At 45.3% G+C, this 18,956-nt stretch overlaps 1 protein-coding gene across 3 annotated transcripts in view; it reads left to right on the forward strand.

Annotated features, from left to right (window-relative positions):
* Positions 1-18,956, forward strand: part of LOC140455247 (phosphofurin acidic cluster sorting protein 2-like) — a 580,263-nt gene that overhangs the window by 417,921 nt on the left and 143,386 nt on the right. For all 3 annotated transcript variants that reach the window (XR_011952804.1, XM_072549988.1, XM_072549975.1), the window contains 3 exons: positions 3,148-3,299; positions 8,492-8,585; positions 16,996-17,076. Coding sequence is in view for 2 of the 3 variants with exons in the window: in XM_072549988.1 (XP_072406089.1) it covers positions 3,148-3,299; positions 8,492-8,585; positions 16,996-17,076 (327 nt within the window). In the remaining variant the exon portion in view is untranslated. The remainder of the gene's footprint in view (positions 1-3,147; positions 3,300-8,491; positions 8,586-16,995; positions 17,077-18,956) is intronic.

Here is an 18,956-nt window from a genome sequence, read left to right on the forward strand (position 1 = left end):
GTCACACCCCCTCCGTGTAATAAATCCATGTTAGTGTCACACCCCCTCCATGTAATAAATCCACGTTAGTGTCACACCCCCTCCATGTAATAAATCCATGTTAGTGACACACCCCCTCCACGTAATAAATCCATGTTAGTGACACACCCCCTCCACGTAATAAATCCATGTTAGTGACACACCCCCTCCATGTAATAAATCCACGTTAGTGACACACCCCCTCCATGTAATAAATCCATGTTAGTGTCACCACACCCTCCGTGTAATAAATCCACGTTAGTTGCACACCCCTTCCACGTAATAAATCCATGTTAGTGTCACACCCCCTCCATGTAATAAATCCACGTTAGTGTCACACCGCCTCCACGTAATAAATCCATGTTAGTGTCACACCCCCTCCATGTAATAAATCCATGTTAGTGACACACCCCCTCCATGTAATAAATCCATGTTAGTGACACACCCCCTCCATGTAATAAATCCATGTTAGTGTCACACCCCCTCCATGTAATAAATCCACGTTAGTGTCACACCCCCTCCATGTAATAAATCCACGTTAGTGTCACACCCCCTCCACGTAATAAATCCATGTTAGTGACACACCCCCTCCGTGTAATAAATCCACGTTAGTGACACACCCCCTCCATGTAATAAATCCACGTTAGTGTCACACCCCCTCCATGTAATAAATCCACGTTAGTGTCACACCCCCTCCGTGTAATAAATCCACGTTAGTGACACACCCCCTCCATGTAATAAATCCACGTTAGTGACACACCCCCTCCATGTAATAAATCCACGTTAGTGTCACACCCCCTCCATGTAATAAATCCACGTTAGTGACACACCCCCTCCGTGTAATAAATCCACGTTAGTGACACACCCCCTCCATGTAATAAATCCATGTTAGTGTCACACCCCCTCCATGTAATAAATCCACGTTAGTGTCACACCCCCTCCATGTAATAAATCCACGTTAGTGTCACACCCCCTCCATGTAATAAATCCACGTTAGTGTCACACCCCCTCCACGTAATAAATCCATGTTAGTGACACACCCCCTCCATGTAATAAATCCATGTTAGTGTCACACCCCCTCCATGTAATAAATCCACGTTAGTGACACACCCCCTCCGTGTAATAAATCCATGTTAGTGTCACACCCCCTCCATGTAATAAATCCACGTTAGTGTCACACCCCCTCCGTGTAATAAATCCATGTTAGTGTCACACCCCCTCCATGTAATAAATCCACGTTAGTGTCACACCCCCTCCATGTAATAAATCCATGTTAGTGTCACACCACCTCCATGTAATAAATCCACGTTAGTGACACACCCCCTCCATGTAATAAATCCATGTTAGTGACACACCCCCTCCACGTAATAAATCCACGTTAGTGACACACCCCCTCCACGTAATAAATCCACGTTAGTGACACACCCCCTCCATGTAATAAATCCACGTTAGTGTCACACCCCCTCCATGTAATAAATCCACGTTAGTGTCACACCCCCTCCATGTAATAAATCCACGTTAGTGTCACACCCCCTCCATGTAATAAATCCATGTTAGTGTCACACCCCCTCCATGTAATAAATCCACGTTAGTGACACACCCCCTCCGTGTAATAAATCCACGTTAGTGACACACCCCCTCCGTGTAATAAATCCATGTTAGTGACACACCCCCTCCATGTAATAAATCCACGTTAGTGACACACCCCCTCCATGTAATAAATCCATGTTAGTGTCACCACCCCCTCCGTGTAATAAATCCACGTTAGTGTCACACCCCCTCCATGTAATAAATCCACGTTAGTTGCACACCCCCTCCACGTAATAAATCCATGTTAGTGACACACCCCCTCCACGTAATAAATCCACGTTAGTGTCACACCCCCTCCATGTAATAAATCCACGTTAGTTGCACACCCCCTCCACGTAATAAATCCATGTTAGTGACACACCCCCTCCACGTAATAAATCCACGTTAGTGACACACCCCCTCCATGTAATAAATCCATGTTAGTGACACACCCCCTCCACGTAATAAATCCATGTTAGTGACACACCCCCTCCATGTAATAAATCCATGTTAGTGTCACACCCCCTCCATGTAATAAATCCACGTTAGTGTCACACCCCCTCCACGTAATAAATCCACGTTAGTGTCACACCCCCTCCACGTAATAAATCCATGTTAGTGACACACCCCCTCCACGTAATAAATCCATGTTAGTGACACACCCCCTCCATGTAATAAATCCATGTTAGTGACACACCCCCTCCACGTAATAAATCCACGTTAGTGTCACACCCCCTCCATGTAATAAATCCACGTTAGTTGCACACCCCCTCCACGTAATAAATCCATGTTAGTGACACACCCCCTCCACGTAATAAATCCACGTTAGTGTCACACCCCCTCCGTGTAATAAATCCACGTTAGTGACACACCCCCTCCGTGTAATAAATCCATGTTAGTGACACACCCCCTCCATGTAATAAATCCACGTTAGTGACACACCCCCTCCATGTAATAAATCCACGTTAGTGACACACCCCCTCCACGTAATAAATCCACGTTAGTGTCACACCCCCTCCATGTAATAAATCCACGTTAGTGACACACCCCCTCCATGTAATAAATCCACGTTAGTGTCATACCCCCTCCACGTAATAAATCCACATTGACTGACCTTGATTATCTATACCTCTTTAAGGTGATTTCTCCTGTTTCTTCGAATCTTTTCCAGTAATTTGCCTGCTGCTAAGGTTAGTTTGATTGATTTATAATTATTTTGTGCAATTCTCCACCTTATTTTAGCCAGCCTACACATTAGAGAGGACGATATGAAAATGATGGTTCGAACCTATGGGACTTCTGTTTAACATCTAATTTCAGCCACTGTCTCTGGCATTTCAGCACTCTTCCAGCATCACAATGACATCAGCCCTACAATCTTTGAGGTTATGTTTTGGACAGGGATTTCAACCTTCAAACTGAGAGGCATGTGTGCTGTCAACTGAAACGGTACTGACTCATAGGGACATAAGTGTGGAGTCCTGCTCAACCAGAGGACAAATTGTCATTGCTGTGTGATTTCTGATAACTAAGATGTGATTGATCTGTTTTGTGTGTAAGGTGCTGGACTCTGATCCTGTGGACCAGACCCAGGAAGCAGAGGAAGACCTTGATTTACTCTATGAAAGCTTGGAAGTTTACAATCCCAGTGACAGTGGCCCGGAAATGGAGGACAATGAAAGTGTTCTCAGCACACCAAAGCCTAAACTAAAGTAAGTCATACAGAAGTATGTGTTCTTGAAAATTGAGGCCCAAGGGACAAACCAATCCATGTCAGCTTGGATAAAAGAGTAATAGGTTGTTTTATAGACAATAGTGTTCCCAAACAGTCAGTGCTTTTTTTTTAATGTGCATAAATTTATGTTGGAATACAGACTAAAATTTCAAAATATGTAGATGATACCAAAGTTGAGAAATGGTAAACAGTAAGGAGTTCAAACGAATGAGAGGTGATCACATTGAAATCCATTGAATTCTTAAAGGGCTTGACAGGGTCAATCCTGTGAGGATGTTTCCCTTCATGGAAGAGTCTAGGACAATAGGACATGGTCTCAGAATAGAGGGGAACCAATTTAAGATTGAGGTGAGGGAATGAGGCAATAGCTTAGTGGCATTATCACTACACACTTAATCCAGAAACTCAGACAATGTTTTGGGGAGCCTGGTTCAAGTCCTGCCCCAGCTAACTGTGGAATTTGAATTCAATGAAAAATATCTGGAATTAAAATCTGCTGATGACCATGAAACCATTGTCGATTGTCAGAAAACAATCATCTGGCTAATAAATGTCCTTTGGGGTAGAAAATCTGCCAACCTCACCTCATCTTGTCTACATCTGACTCCAGACTCCACTGTAATGTGGCTGACTCTCAACTGTTTTCTGAATTGGCCGAGCAAGCCACTCAGTTTTATTAAGTGAAGTTGTCATCTGCAAATCTGAAAGAAATGAAAGCGGACGGATGGATGACCTGGGATTGACCTATGCACCAGAAAAGGCAACGGCAGAAACAGCCCTGTCGACCCTGCAACATTCTCCTCACTAACATCTGGAGCCTATGCCAACATTGGGAGAGCTATCTCACAGTCTAGTCAAACAACAGCCTGACACAACCATACCCATGGCATCATACCTTACAGGTAATGTCCCAGATACCACCATTACCATCCCTGGAAATTATCATTACACACTTAGTCCAGAAACATTTGCCTAGTTAATTTTATCCCTGGAAATGTCCTGTCTCACCGGCAGGACAGACCCAGCAGAGGTAGTGGCACAGTGGGATACTGTCAGGAGGGAATTGCTGTGGGAGTCCTCAACATTGACTCTGATTGCCATGAAGTCTCATGGTTTCAGGTTAAACATGGAGAAGGAAACCTCCTGCTGATTACCACGTACCATCCTCCCTTGGCTGATGAATCAGTATCCTCCATGTTGAACAACACTTAGAGGAAGCGCTGAGGGTGGCAAGGACACAGGATGTACTCTGGGTAGGGGGTTTCACTGACCCACCACCAAGAGTGACTCAGCAGCAGCATTACTGATTGAGCTGGTCGGGTCCTAAAGGAACGAGCTGCCAGACTGGGTCTACGGCAGGTGGGGAGGGAACCAACAAGGGGGAAAAACATACCTGACCCCATCCTTACCAATCTGCCAGCTACAGATGTATCTGTCTGTGACAGTATCGGTAAGAGTGACCACCGCACAGTCCGTGTGGAGACAAAGTCCCACCTTCACGTTGAGAATCCTCTCCATCGTGTTGTGTGGCACTATCACCGTGCTCAATGGGACAGACTTCAAACTGATCTAGTAACTCAAGGCTGGGCGTCCGTGAGACACTGTGGGTCACCAACAGCAGCAGAACTGTCCTCCAGCACAATCTATAACCTCATGGCCTGGCATATCCCCCACTCACCCATTACCACCAAGCCAGGGTATCAACCCTGGGTCAATGGGGAGTACAGGACGGCATGCTGGGAGCAGCATCAGGGATACCTGAAGATGAGGTGTCAAGCTGGTGAAGCCACCAAACAGGATTACTTGTACGGCAAACAGCATAATCAGCAAGTGGTAGATAGAGCTAAGGGCTCCCACAGCCAACAGATCAGATCTAAGCTCTGTAGTCCTGCTACTTCCAGTCGTGAATGAGGAAAGACAGTTAAACAACTCACTGGAGGAGGAGGCTCCACAAATATCCACATCTCCAATGCTGGAAGAGCCCAGCAGATCAGGGCAAAAGGTAAGGCTGTAGCATTAGCAGCAATCTTCAGCCAGAAATGCCGAGTGGATGATCCATCTCGGCCTCCTTCAGTGGCTCCCAGTATTACAGATACCAGTCTTCATCCAATGCAATTCACTTCACATGATATCAAGAAACAGTTGGAGGCACTAGATACTGCAAACACTATGACAACATTCCGGCAATAGCACTGAAGACCTGTGCTCCAGAACTTGCTGTTTTCCTAATCAAGCTCTTCCAGTACAGTTACAACACTGGTATCTACCCAACCTTATAGAAAATTGCCCAAGTATGTCCTGTACATAAAAAAGCAGAACAAATCCAATCCGGCCAATTCCAACCCCATCAGTCTACTCTTGATCATTGGAAAAGTTTTGGAAGATGCACTAATCAGTTCACTGAGAAGTGGCAGGTAATATTCAGGCCACACCAATTCCCGATATTGAGACTCGATTCTGTCTGACCTGATGACAAGAGATTACAGTGGAATAAATCCACATTTTATTATGGATTCATAATACTTCACAAATTATTGTACATTTGTAAAACATAAACAGAATTACATGCACAGCTCACACATACTCATATGTGACATACATTAGGCAATGACCATTTCCAACTACAAAGATTCTAATCACCACCCCTTGAAATTCAGTGGCATGACCATCACTGAATCCTCCATTATCAATATCCTGGGATTTATCACTGACCAGAAGCTCAGTTGGACTTACCATAAAAATATAGCAGCTACAAGAGCTGGTCAGAGGCTGGGAATACCGCAAGGAGTAACTCACCTCCTGACTCCCCAAAGCCTGTCCACCATCTACAAGACATAAGTCAGGAGGGGGATGGAATAACCCATTTGCCTGCATAGGGGCAACTCCAACAATACTCAAGAAGCTTGTCATCACCCAAGACAAATGTGGCATGTTACGTTTTGGCAGGATGGATATGGAGATGCAAAATAGTTTAATGACACTGCTTGAAAGAGTTTTCAGGGACCGAGGGACCTGCAGGTTTGGTTTCCTTATTTGGGGAAGACTGTGAAGGGAGGGCAATGGAAATTTACCAGAATGATTCCTGGGAAGGATTGACATATGAAAAGAGACTAGATTGTTCAGGACTTTTTCACTGGACCTTAGCAGAATGAGGGTAGGCTCCTATAGTAACCTGTGAAATTCTAACAGGACTTTCCCAGGTAAATGCAGGAAGGATGTTTCCAATAATGTAAAATTAGGGGTACACCATTTAGGACAGAGATGAGGAGAAATTTCTTCACCCAGAGAGTGTTGAGCCTGAGGAATTCTCTGCCACAAAAATTGGTTGAGCCCAAACATTGTTTTCCAAGAGGATTGGAGGATTTGAGCTACAAGGAGAGGCTGAATAGGCTGGGGCTATTTTCCCTGGAGCATTGGAGGCTGAGGGGTGACTTTATCGAGGTTTATAAAATCATGGGGAGGCATTGATAGGGTAAGTAGACAAGGTGTTTTTCCTGGGGTGGGGGAGTCCAGAACTAGAGGGCATAGATTTAGAGTGAGAGGGGAAAGATGTAATAGGCAACTTTTTCACACACAGGGTGGTGTGTGTATGGAATGAGCTGCCAGAGGAAGTGGTGGAGGCTGGTTGAATTACAGCATATAAAAGGCATCTGGATGGGTATATGAACAGGAAGGGTTGAGAGGGATAAGGGCCCGGTGCTGGCAAATGGGACTAGATTGGATTGGGTATCTGGTCAGCATGGACGAGTTGGACTGAAGGGTCTGTTTCCGTGCTGTACATCTCTGTGACTCGATGTCTGTATGAGTAGGTTATAAAGTGATCAAAGGGTATGAGGGAAAACAGGAACAGGAGACTGAATTGGATGATCAGCAGGTTCAAAGGACGGAATGGCCTACTCCTATTACAATTTTCAACCTATGTCTCTGAGGTGATTGTGCATGATTAGTAAGCTGCTTACACGTGCCAGGACGTAAGGGTAACTGATAGTAAAACATCCTTCACTTCGGCCTTCTGCCTTCAAATGCAAATTCCATTGTTGGAAAGTTTTATTCTCAGAAAGTCAATCTCTGCAAAGAAACCTGTTTTCTAACTGATGGCCCTATTCTGACTTGTATATTTTGGAGGATATTGAGAGGAATAAATATTTATCCCATCTACTGAGTGTGTATGTCATCTCATTCTTGCATCTCCTTTAAATGAGTTGTGAGTTAATAATAAAGCAATAATTGTGGTTATTCAGAAACGTAGTGGATAAATGTTTTTATTTATCTTCTGTTAATAGATAGGGGATTAAACAGGTCATGTATATAACTGGAACGGGTGTTCTTGTTTGATGTAGTGACCCCGTGAGTCACGGGACTACGGTGACAGTGCACTGATCCAGCCTCAGCTGGAACAATAATTAGTAATGATGTGATTTGAACTGACAGTCTCTTCCATCAGTGCAACACGAAAGGAAAATAAAGAAAATAAGATTAGTTCAAAATGCTGCTTAAGCCTATCGTACACAATCTTAAGAGGTTCCAAAACACATTGCGGGCAATGAATTACATTTTGACCTGTAGTTACTATAGTAATGTAGGAAAAACATCAGCCAATTTACACACAGCAGGCTTGTACAAACAGGACAGAGATAACAACCGTATAATCAGTTTTAGTGATAGTCAGGATATAATTAACTGGCACATCAACTCCCCTGCTCATCCTGGAATATTACCTTGGGAATTCTTATTGCAACCAGAGTAAAACATCTTCTGCAAAAAGACACCTCTGACAGTGTAATACTGGGAGTGATGACAGCTGTGATTACAATTCAGAAACTCTTTAACTGGTTGCAAAGTACTTTGGGTTAAATGGTGGCTTATGAAAAGCAAAATAAGCCGCAACTCCACAGTCAGACTACCATCCCACCACCCCCACCCACCCCCACCATGAAAGTTATAACTGAGTACACAGAAGAGGGAAAGTTCTTTCCTTGTGTTATTAAGATCACTCAGCCATACAGGGGAAATTAACAAATATCTCACATATATCAGAAATAACATGAAGTTCATTTTATCCATCACATCTTCATGAAAATGTAGTCCAGGACACATCTCAGTGCTTGCTTGTATCATTATATTACTTGAAAATAAAATATGAAAAACAATTAATTATTGCTGTTACAGACCATTCTTTGAAGGGATGTCACATTCCAGCTCACAGACTGAGATTGTCAGCCTGCTCAATCACAGGAGCCAAACACGGGAACAGCCAAGTTCAGTGAGTTGCTGTCTCTGCATAACTCTCTTAGCTCAGTTTGTCTGCTTCGAAATAGCTCTCTCAGCCCACTCAGTTAGTCTGTATATAAGTGATGGTCGTGTCTCACAGCTCAGTCAGTCTCTGTAAAACTGATGGTCCTCATTCACAGCCCAGTCAGTCACTATATAACTGATGGTCCTGTCTCACAGCCCAGTCAGTCTCTATATAACTGATGTTCATGTCTCACAGCCCAGTCAGTCTGTGTATAACTGATGGTCCTGTCTCACAGCCCAGTCAGTCTCTATATAACTGATAGTCCTGTCTCACAGCCCAGTCAGTCTGTGTATAACTGATGGTCCTGTCTCACAGCCCAGTCAGTCTCTATATAACTGATGGTCCTCATTCACAGCCCAGTCAGTCTCTATATAACTGATGTTCCTGTCTCACAGCCCAGTCAGTCTCTATATAACTGATGTTCCTGTCTCACAGCCCAGTCAGTCTCTATATAACAGATGTTCCTGTCTCACAGCCCAGTCAGTCTCTCTATAACTGATAGTCCTGTCTCACAGCCCAGTCAGTCTGTGTATAACTGATGGTCCTGTCTCACAGTCCAGTCAGTCTCTATATAACTGATAGTCCTGTCTCACAGCCCAGTCAGTCTCTATATAACTGATAGTCCTGTCTCACAGCCCAGTCGGTCTGTGTATAACTGATAGTCCTGTCTCACAGCCCAGTCAGTCTGTGTATAACTGATAGTCCTGTCTCTCAGCCCAGTCAGTCTGTGTATAACTGATGGTCCTGTCTCACAGCCCAGTCAGTCTCTATATAACTGATGGTCCTGTATCACAGCCCAGTCAGTCTGTGTATAACTGATAGTCCTGTCTCACAGCCCAGTCAGTCTCTGTATAACTGATAGTCCTGTCTCTCAGCCCAGTCAGTCTGTGTATAACTGATGGGCCTGTCTCACAGCCCAGTCAGTCTCTATATAACTGATAGTCCTGTCTCAAGGCCCAGTCAGTCTCTGTATAACTGATAGTCCTGTCTCTCAGCCCAGTCAGTCTGTGTATAACTGATGTTCCTGTCTCACAGCCCAGTCAGTCTATGTATAACTGACGGTCCTGTCTCACAGCCCAGTCAGTCTCTATATAACTGATGTTCCTGTCTCACAGCCCAGTCAGTCTCTATATAACTGATAGTCCTGTATCACAGCCCAGTCAGTCTATGTATAACTGACGGTCCTGTCTCACAGCCCAGTCAGTCTCTATATAACTGATAGTCCTGTATCACAGCCCAGTCAGTCTCTATATAACTGATGGTCCTGTCTCACAGCCCAGTCAGTCTCTATATAACTGATAGTCCTGTATCACAGCCCAGTCAGTCTCTATATAACTGATGTTCCTGTCTCACAGCCCAGTCAGTCTCTATATAACTGATGGTTCTGTCTCACAGCCCAGTCAGTCTCTCTAACTGATGGTCCTTACTCCCTGACCCAGTCAGTCTCTGTATAACTGATGGTCCTGTCTTACAGCCCAGTCAGTCTCTGTATAACTGATAGTCCTGTCTCACAGCCCAGTCAGTCTCTATATAACTGATGGTCCTGTCTCACAGCCCAGTCAGTCTCTATATAACTGATAGTCCTGTCTCACAGCCCAGTCAGTCTCTATATAACTGATGGTCCTGTCTCACAGCCCAGTCAGTCTCTATATAACTGATGGTCCTGTCTCACAGCCCAGTCAGTCTCTGTATAACTGATAGTCCTGTATCACAACCCAGTCAGTCTCTATATAACTGATGGTTCTGTCTCACAGCCCAGTCAGTCTCTCTATAACTGATAGTCCTGTCTCACAGCCCAGTCAGTCTGTGTATAACTGATGGTCCTGTCTCACAGTCCAGTCAGTCTCTATATAACTGATAGTCCTGTCTCACAGCCCAGTCAGTCTCTATATAACTGATAGTCCTGTCTCACAGCCCAGTCAGTCTGTGTATAACTGATAGTCCTGTCTCACAGCCCAGTCAGTCTCTGTATAACTGATAGTCCTGTCTCTCAGCCCAGTCAGTCTGTGTACAACTGATGGTCCTGTCTCACAGCCCAGTCAGTCTCTATATAACTGATAGTCCTGTCTCACAGCCCAGTCAGTCTCTGTATAACTGATAGTCCTGTCTCTCAGCCCAGTCAGTCTGTGTATAACTGATGTTCCTGTCTCACAGCCCAGTCAGTCTCTATATAACTGATAGTCCTGTATCACAGCCCAGTCAGTCTCTATATAACTGATGTTCCTGTCTCACAGCCCAGTCAGTCTCTATATAACAGATGTTCCTGTATCACAGCCCAGTCAGTCTATGTATAACTGACGGTCCTGTCTCACAGCCCAGTCAGTCTCTATATAACTGATAGTCCTGTATCACAGCCCAGTCAGTCTCTATATAACTGATGGTCCTGTCTCACAGCCCAGTCAGTCTCTATATAACTGATAGTCCTGTATCACAGCCCAGTCAGTCTCTATATAACTGATGTTCCTGTCTCACAGCCCAGTCAGTCTCTATATAACTGATGGTTCTGTCTCACAGCCCAGTCAGTCTCTATATAACTGATGGTCCTTACTCCCTGACCCAGTCAGTCTCTGTATAACTGATGGTCCTGTCTCACAGCCCAGTCAGTCTCTGTATAACTGATAGTCCTGTCTCACAGCCCAGTCAGTCTCTATATAACTGATGGTCCTGTCTCACAGCCCAGTCAGTCTCTATATAACTGATAGTCCTGTCTCACAGCCCAGTCAGTCTCTATATAACTGATGGTCCTGTCTCACAGCCCAGTCAGTCTCTATATAACTGATGGTCCTGTCTCACAGCCCAGTCAGTCTCTATATAACTGATAGTCCTGTCTCACAGCCCAGTCAGTCTCTATATAACTGATGGTCCTGTCTCACAGCCCAGTCAGTCTCTGTATAACTGATAGTCCTGTATCACAACCCAGTCAGTCTCTATATAACTGATGGTCCTGTCTCACAGCCCAGTCAGTCTCTATATAACTGATGGTTCTGTCTCACAGCCCAGTCAGTCTCTATATAACTGATGGTCCTGTCTCACAGCCCAGTCAGTCTCTATATAACTGACGGTCCTGTCTCACAGCCCAGTCAGTCTCTATATAACTGATGGTCCTTACTCCCTGACCCAGTCAGTCTCTGTATAACTGATGGTCCTGTCTCACAGCCCAGTCAGTCTGTGTATAACTGATGGTTCTGTCTCAGAGCGCAGTCAGTCTCTGTATAACTAATGGCCCTGTCTCACAGCCCAGTCAGTCTCTGTATAACTAATGGCCCTGTCTCACAGCCCAGTCAGTCTCTGTATAACTGATGGTCCTGTCTCACAGCCCAGTCAGTCTGTGTATAACTGATGGTTCTGTCTCAGAGCGCAGTCAGTCTCTGTATAACTGATGGTCTTGTCTCACAGCCCAGTCAGTCTCTGTATAACTACTGGCCCTGTCTCACAGCCCAGTCAGTCTCTGTATAACTGATGGTCCTGTCTCACAGCCCAGTCAGTCTGTGTATAACTGATGGTTCTGTCTCAGAGCGCAGTCAGTCTCTGTATAACTAATGGCCCTGTCTCACAGCCCAGTCAGTCTCTATATAACTGATGGTCCTGTCTCACAGTCCAGTCAGTCTCTATATAACTGATGGTCCTGTCTCACAGCCCAGTCAGTCTGTGTATAACTGATGGTCCTCTCTCACAGCCCAGTCAGTCTCTATATAACTGATGGTCCTGTCTCACAGCCCAGTCAGTCTCTATATAACTGATGGTCCTCTCTCACAGCCCAGTCAGTCTGTGTATAACTGATGGTCCTCTCTCACAGCCCAGTCAGTCTCTATATAACTGATGGTCTTGTCTCACAGCCCAGTCAGTCTCTATATAACTGATGGTCCTCTCTCACAGCCCAGTCAGTCTCTATATAACTGATGGTCCTCTCTCACAGCCCAGTCAGTCTCTGTATAACTGATGGTCCTGTCTCACAGCCCAGTCAGTCTCTATATAACTGATGGTCCTGTCTCACAGCCCAGTCAGTCTCTATATAGCTGATGGTCCTGTCTCACAGCCCAGTCAGTCTCTGTATAACTGATGGTCCTATCTCACAGCCCAGTCAGTCTCTATATAACTGATGGTCCTGTCTCACAGCCCAGTCAGTCTCTATATAGCTGATGGTCCTGTCTCACAGCCCAGTCAGTCTCTATATAACTGATGGTCCTGTCTCACAGCCCAGTCAGTCTCTATATAGCTGATGGTCCTGTCTCACAGCCCAGTCAGTCTGTGTATAACTGATGGTCCTGTCTCACAGCCCAGTCAGTCTCTATATAACTGATGGTCCTGTCTCACAGCCCAGTCAGTCTCTATATAACTGATGGTCCTGTCTCACAGCCCAGTCAGTCTCTATATAACTGATGTTCCTGTCTCACAGCCCAGTCAGTCTCTATATAACTGATGGTTCTGTCTCACAGCCCAGTCAGTCTCTATATAACTGATGGTCCTGTCTCACAGCCCAGTCAGTCTCTATATAGCTGATGGTCCTGTCTCACAGCCCAGTCAGTCTGTGTATAACTGATGGTTCTGTCTCAGAGCGCAGTCAGTCTCTGTATAACTAATGGCCCTGTCTCACAGCCCAGTCAGTCTGTATGTAACTGATGATCAGTTATAACTGACCATCAGTTATACACAGACTTCCCCAGTGAACACAGGTCTGAAGTAACAATTCAATTCTTCTGCCATTTCTTTGTTCCCCGTAATCTCTTCCCCTGTTTCTGTCTTCAAGGGCCCAATTTTCGTCTTAACCATTTTTTTGCCTATCACACACCTAAAAAAGCTTTTACTATCCTCCTTTATATTCTTGGCCAGTTTACCTTCGTACCTCATTTTTTCTCTGTGTATTTCCTTCTTACTAATGCTCTGTTGTTCTTTAAAAGCTTCCCAGTCCACCGTTTTCCCACTTACCTTTGCGATGTTATACTTTTTCTCTTTTAACTTTATATGTTTCTTAACTTTCCTCGTCAGCCACGGCCACCCATGCCTCCTCCCAGGATCTTTCTTCCTTTTTGGAATGAACTGATCCTGCATCTTCTGCAATATACCAGAAATATCCGCCATTGTTCCTCCACTGTCATCCCTGCTAAGGTTTTGTACCACTGAACTTTGGCTAGCTCCTCCCTCCTAGCTCCATAGTTCCCTTTATTCAACAGAAATGTTCTCACTTCCGATTGTACCCTTTCCTCAAATTGCAGATTGAAGCTTATCCTGTCTCACAGCCCAGTCAGTCTCTATATAACTGATGGTCCTGTCTCACAGCCCAGTCAGTCTCTATATAACTGATGGTCCTCTCTCACAGCCCAGTCAGTCTCTATATAACTGATGGTCCTGTCTCACAGCCCAGTCAGTCTCTGTATAACTGATGGTCCTTTATCACAGCCCAGTCAGTCTCTATATAACTGATGGTCCTGTCTCACAGCCCAGTCAGTCTCTATATAACTGATGGTCCTGTATCACCGCCCAGTCAGTGTGTGTATAACTTATGGTCCTGTATCACCGCCCAGTCAGTCTGTGTATAACTGATGATCCTGTCTCACAGGTAAAAACAATGACTGCAGAGGCTGGAAACCAGATTCTGGATTAGTGGTGCTGGAAGAGCACAGCATTTCAGGCAGCATCCAAATAGCTTCGAAATCGACGTTTCGGGCAAAAGCCCTCACAAAACGTCGATTTCAAAGCTACTTGGATGCTGCCTGAACTGCTGTGCTCTTCCAGCACCACTAATCCAGATCCTGTCTCAGAGCCCAGTCAGTCTCCATATAAGTGATGGTCCTGTCTCACAGCCCAGTCAGTCTCTGTATAACTGATGGTCAAGTCTCACAGCCCAGTCAGTCTCTTTTTAACTGATGGTGCTTTATCACAGCCCAGTCAGTCTCTATATAACTGATGGTCCTGTCTCACAGTCCAGTCAGTCTCTATATAACTAATGGTCCTGTCTCTCAGCCCAGTCAGTCTCTATATAACTGATGGTCCTGTCTCACAGCCCAGTCAGTCTGTGTATAACTGATGGTCCTCTCTCACAGCCCAGTCAGTCTCTATATAACTGATGGTCCTGTCTCACAGCCCAGTCAGTCTCTATATAACTGATGGTCCTCTCTCACAGCCCAGTCAGTCTGTGTATAACTGATGGTCCTCTCTCACAGCCCAGTCAGTCTCTATATAACTGATGGTCTTGTCTCACAGCCCAGTCAGTCTCTATATAACTGATGGTCCTCTCTCACAGCCCAGTCAGTCTCTATATAACTGATGGTCCTCTCTCACAGCCCAGTCAGTCTCTGTATAACTGATGGTCCTGTCTCACAGCCCAGTCAGTCTCTATATAACTGATGGTCCTGTCTCACAGCCCAGTCAGTCTCTATATAGCTGATGGTCCTGTCTCACAGCCCAGTCAGTCTCTGTATAACTGATGGTCCTGTCTCACAGCCCAGTCAGTCTCTATATAACTGATGGTCCTGTCTCACAGCCCAGTCAGTCTCTATATAACTGATGGTCCTGTCTCACAGCCCAGTCAGTCTCTATATAACTGATGGTCCTGTCTCACAGCCCAGTCAGTCTCTATATAGCTGATGGTCCTGTCTCACAGCCCAGTCAGTCTGTGTATAACTGATGGTCCTGTCTCACAGCCCAGTCAGTCTCTATATAACTGATGGTCCTGTCTCACAGCCCAGTCAGTCTCTATATAACTGATGTTCCTGTCTCACAGCCCAGTCAGTCTCTATATAACTGATGGTCCTGTCTCACAGCCCAGTCAGTCTCTATATAGCTGATGGTCCTGTCTCACAGCCCAGTCAGTCTCTATATAACTGATGGTCCTGTCTCACAGCCCAGTCAGTCTCTATATAGCTGATGGTCCTGTCTCACAGCCCAGTCAGTCTCTGTATAACTGATGGTCCTGTCTCACAGCCCAGTCAGTCTCTATATAACTGATGGTCCTGTCTCACAGCCCAGTCAGTCTCTATATAACTGATGGTCCTGTCTCACAGCCCAGTCAGTCTCTATATAACTGATGGTCCTGTCTCACAGCCCAGTCAGTCTCTATATAGCTGATGGTCCTGTCTCACAGCCCAGTCAGTCTGTGTATAACTGATGGTCCTGTCTCACAGCCCAGTCAGTCTCTATATAACTGATGGTCCTGTCTCACAGCCCAGTCAGTCTCTATATAACTGATGGTCCTGTCTCACAGCCCAGTCAGTCTCTATATAACTGATGGTCCTGTCTCACAGCCCAGTCAGTCTCTATATAGCTGATGGTCCTGTCTCACAGCCCAGTCAGTCTGTGTATAACTGATGGTCCTGTCTCACAGCCCAGTCAGTCTCTATATAACTGATGGTCCTGTCTCACAGCCCAGTCAGTCTCTATATAACTGATGTTCCTGTCTCACAGCCCAGTCAGTCTCTATATAACTGATGGTCCTGTCTCACAGCCCAGTCAGTCTCTATATAGCTGATGGTCCTGTCTCACAGCCCAGTCAGTCTGTGTATAACTGATGGTCCTGTCTCACAGCCCAGTCAGTCTCTATATAACTGATGGTCTTGTCTCACAGCCCAGTCAGTCTCTGTATAACTGATGGTCCTGTCTCACAGCCCAGTCAGTCTCTATATAACTGATGGTCCTGTCTCACAGCCCAGTCAGTCTCTATATAGCTGATGGTCCTGTCTCACAGCCCAGTCAGTCTGTGTATAACTGATGGTCCTGTCTCACAGCCCAGTCAGTCTCTATATAACTAATGGCCCTGTCTCAGAGCCCAGTCAGTCTCAATCTCACTGATTGTCCTGTATCACAGCCCAGTCAGTCTCTATATAACTGATGGTCCTGTCTCACAGCCCAGTCAGTCTCTATATAACTAATGGCCCTGTCTCAGAGCCCAGTCAGTCTCAATCTCACTGATTGTCCTGTATCACAGCCCAGTTAGTCTCGTCTCAGTGATGGAATCTTGTCCATTTGCATGTAATTTCACAATGGTCCTGCCTCATTCATAATTTGATCAGCCTTACTGAAACCTTTGACCTTTTATCATCTCACTTCGCATTTCTGTATGATTCTATGACTCCATATGGTTACACCGGCTACCACTCCCCTGCTTCCCCCTTTGTCCTGTGGCAGAAATCTCAGCAGAAATACTTGACTGTCATCATGGCAAAGGCTGGAGTATACTTTGTTATGTCCAAAGCATATATCATTGCCTTAAACTGGGATATGTGCCCAGGTCCACTGGCCTCTTGTATTTGATATGTTCCTTTTCACCAATCCATAGTGATCTTGTCATTGTAGACTAGCTGCAGTGTTGGAAACACTGTGGTTTGCATTTACATTTCTAACAGGAGCATTTGTTGTCCTCCTCCCTGGTGTTCCCCTGCAGGCAGAACTCTGTTCAGCAGAGAGCAAGCCCTTGAGCAGCGATAGTCTGCCAGAGGAGGCAACCACCGAAGCTATATCCCTGGTAAGTACACTATCCGAGTGCAATTGATATTCCTGAATCTTCTCTCCCTCAACCTGTTGCAGATACTGGATCATTTCCACTTCAACAAAGGGCAGATTGGCACTTGGGAATTGGCTGAGAGCAGTGCCAATCAGTTATCTCAGCCATTTGAGAATGACCCCCTGAATTGATACATTTCATGGCAAGAAAAGGATGTTGCTAAATGGCTGCAGCATTCCCTGATGACTGACAGGGAGTAGCTCACCTTCAATAGTGTAACAAGAAGAAGAAATGAGCTCCTGCACTCACTGTTTAGAGAGGTGGGTGGAAAATCAGTCAGTCTGCTATTTCCCCCATGCTCATTGACAATGTCCACACTTAATGGGGCAACGGTGCTCCTGACCACCCACCCTTTTTTGAACTATAAACATTTTGTCTTATTGATTTTGAAGTCCCTTAAAAGTTTTCTTTGAGAATCCCTTTTCATATCTCTTATAAGCTGCTTTGTGGCCTCTTGCAGATCTTTCTAATTCAGCAGTATCTGTGTTTTTTTTTGCATTTCTGTCTGCGCTTTCTTTTAGTTTTATGCTGTGCCCTACCTCTTTAATTGTCCGTTTCTATTGTTCCTGTGAAGTGGAGCTTTTCTCTGTCAGGGATATAAATGGGTTTTGTATTGTGTTATAGTTTCTTTAAACATCCCCCACTAGTCTTTATTTGTTTTATTCAAAAGCAGCTTAAAAACATAGAACAGTGTAGTGCAGGAACAGGCCCTTCAGCTCACTATACTGGATTAGTGGTGCTGGAAGAGCACAGCAGTTCAGGCAGCATCCAAGGAGCTTCGAAATCGACGTTTCGGGCAAAAGCCCTTCATCAGGAATAAAGGCAGTGAGCCTAAAGTGTGGAGAGATAAGCTAGAGGAGGGTGGGGTTGGGGAGAAAGCAGCATAGAGTACAATGGGTGAGTGGGGGAGGGGATGAAGGTGATAGGTCAGGGAGGAGAGAGTGGAGTGGATAGGTGGAAAAGGAGATAGGCAGGTAGGAAAAGTCCGGACAAGTCATGGGGACAGTTACTGAGCTGGAAGTTTAGAACTAGGATGAGGTGGGGAAGGGGAAATGAGGAAACTGTTGAAGTCCACATTGATGCCCTGGGGTTGAAGTGTTCCGAGGCGAAAGATGAGGCGTTCTTCCTCCAGGTGTCTGGTGGTGAGGGAGCGGCAGTGAAGGAGGCCCAGGACCTCCATGTCCTCAGCAGAGTGGGAGGGGGAGTTGAAATGTTGGGTCACGGGCTCACTATGTCTGTGCCAACCATGATGCCAATCTAAACTAATCCCATCTGCCTGCAGACAGTCCATACTCTACTATTCTCTGCCTGTTCATGTGTATTAATCAAACCACTGACATTTTATACAAATCATTTATAGATTACAAGCAATAGATGTTCCAACACTGATCTTTGTAGAACACCAATGGTCACAGACGTCCAGCAGGAAAACATCCTCCACAACTATCCTCTGTCTTCTATGACCAAGCCAAATTTCTCTCCAACTGTACAACTCACCAGGATCCCCTGTGTCTTAATCTTCTGGGCCAGCCTACCATGAGGGACCTTTCAAATGCTTTAGTAAAGTCCATGTGGACAACATCCATTGCCTTACCCTCATCAATCATCTTTGTCACTTCCTTGAAAAGCTCCACCCAATTTGTGAGGCCATTCCTTTCCCATACAAATCCATGCTGACTATCCCTAAGAAGTCCATTCTTCTCCAACTGTGAGTAAATCCTGTCCCTAAGAATCTTCTCCAATAATTTCTCTACCACTCTTGAAAGGTTACCTGCTTTTAATTTCCTGGATTACATTGTTGCCCTTTGTAAACAAAGGAACAACATTGGCTATTTTGCAGT

Source organism: Chiloscyllium punctatum, chromosome 3 (assembly GCF_047496795.1).
Source record: "Chiloscyllium punctatum isolate Juve2018m chromosome 3, sChiPun1.3, whole genome shotgun sequence".
Lineage (NCBI taxonomy): Eukaryota > Metazoa > Chordata > Chondrichthyes > Orectolobiformes > Hemiscylliidae > Chiloscyllium > Chiloscyllium punctatum.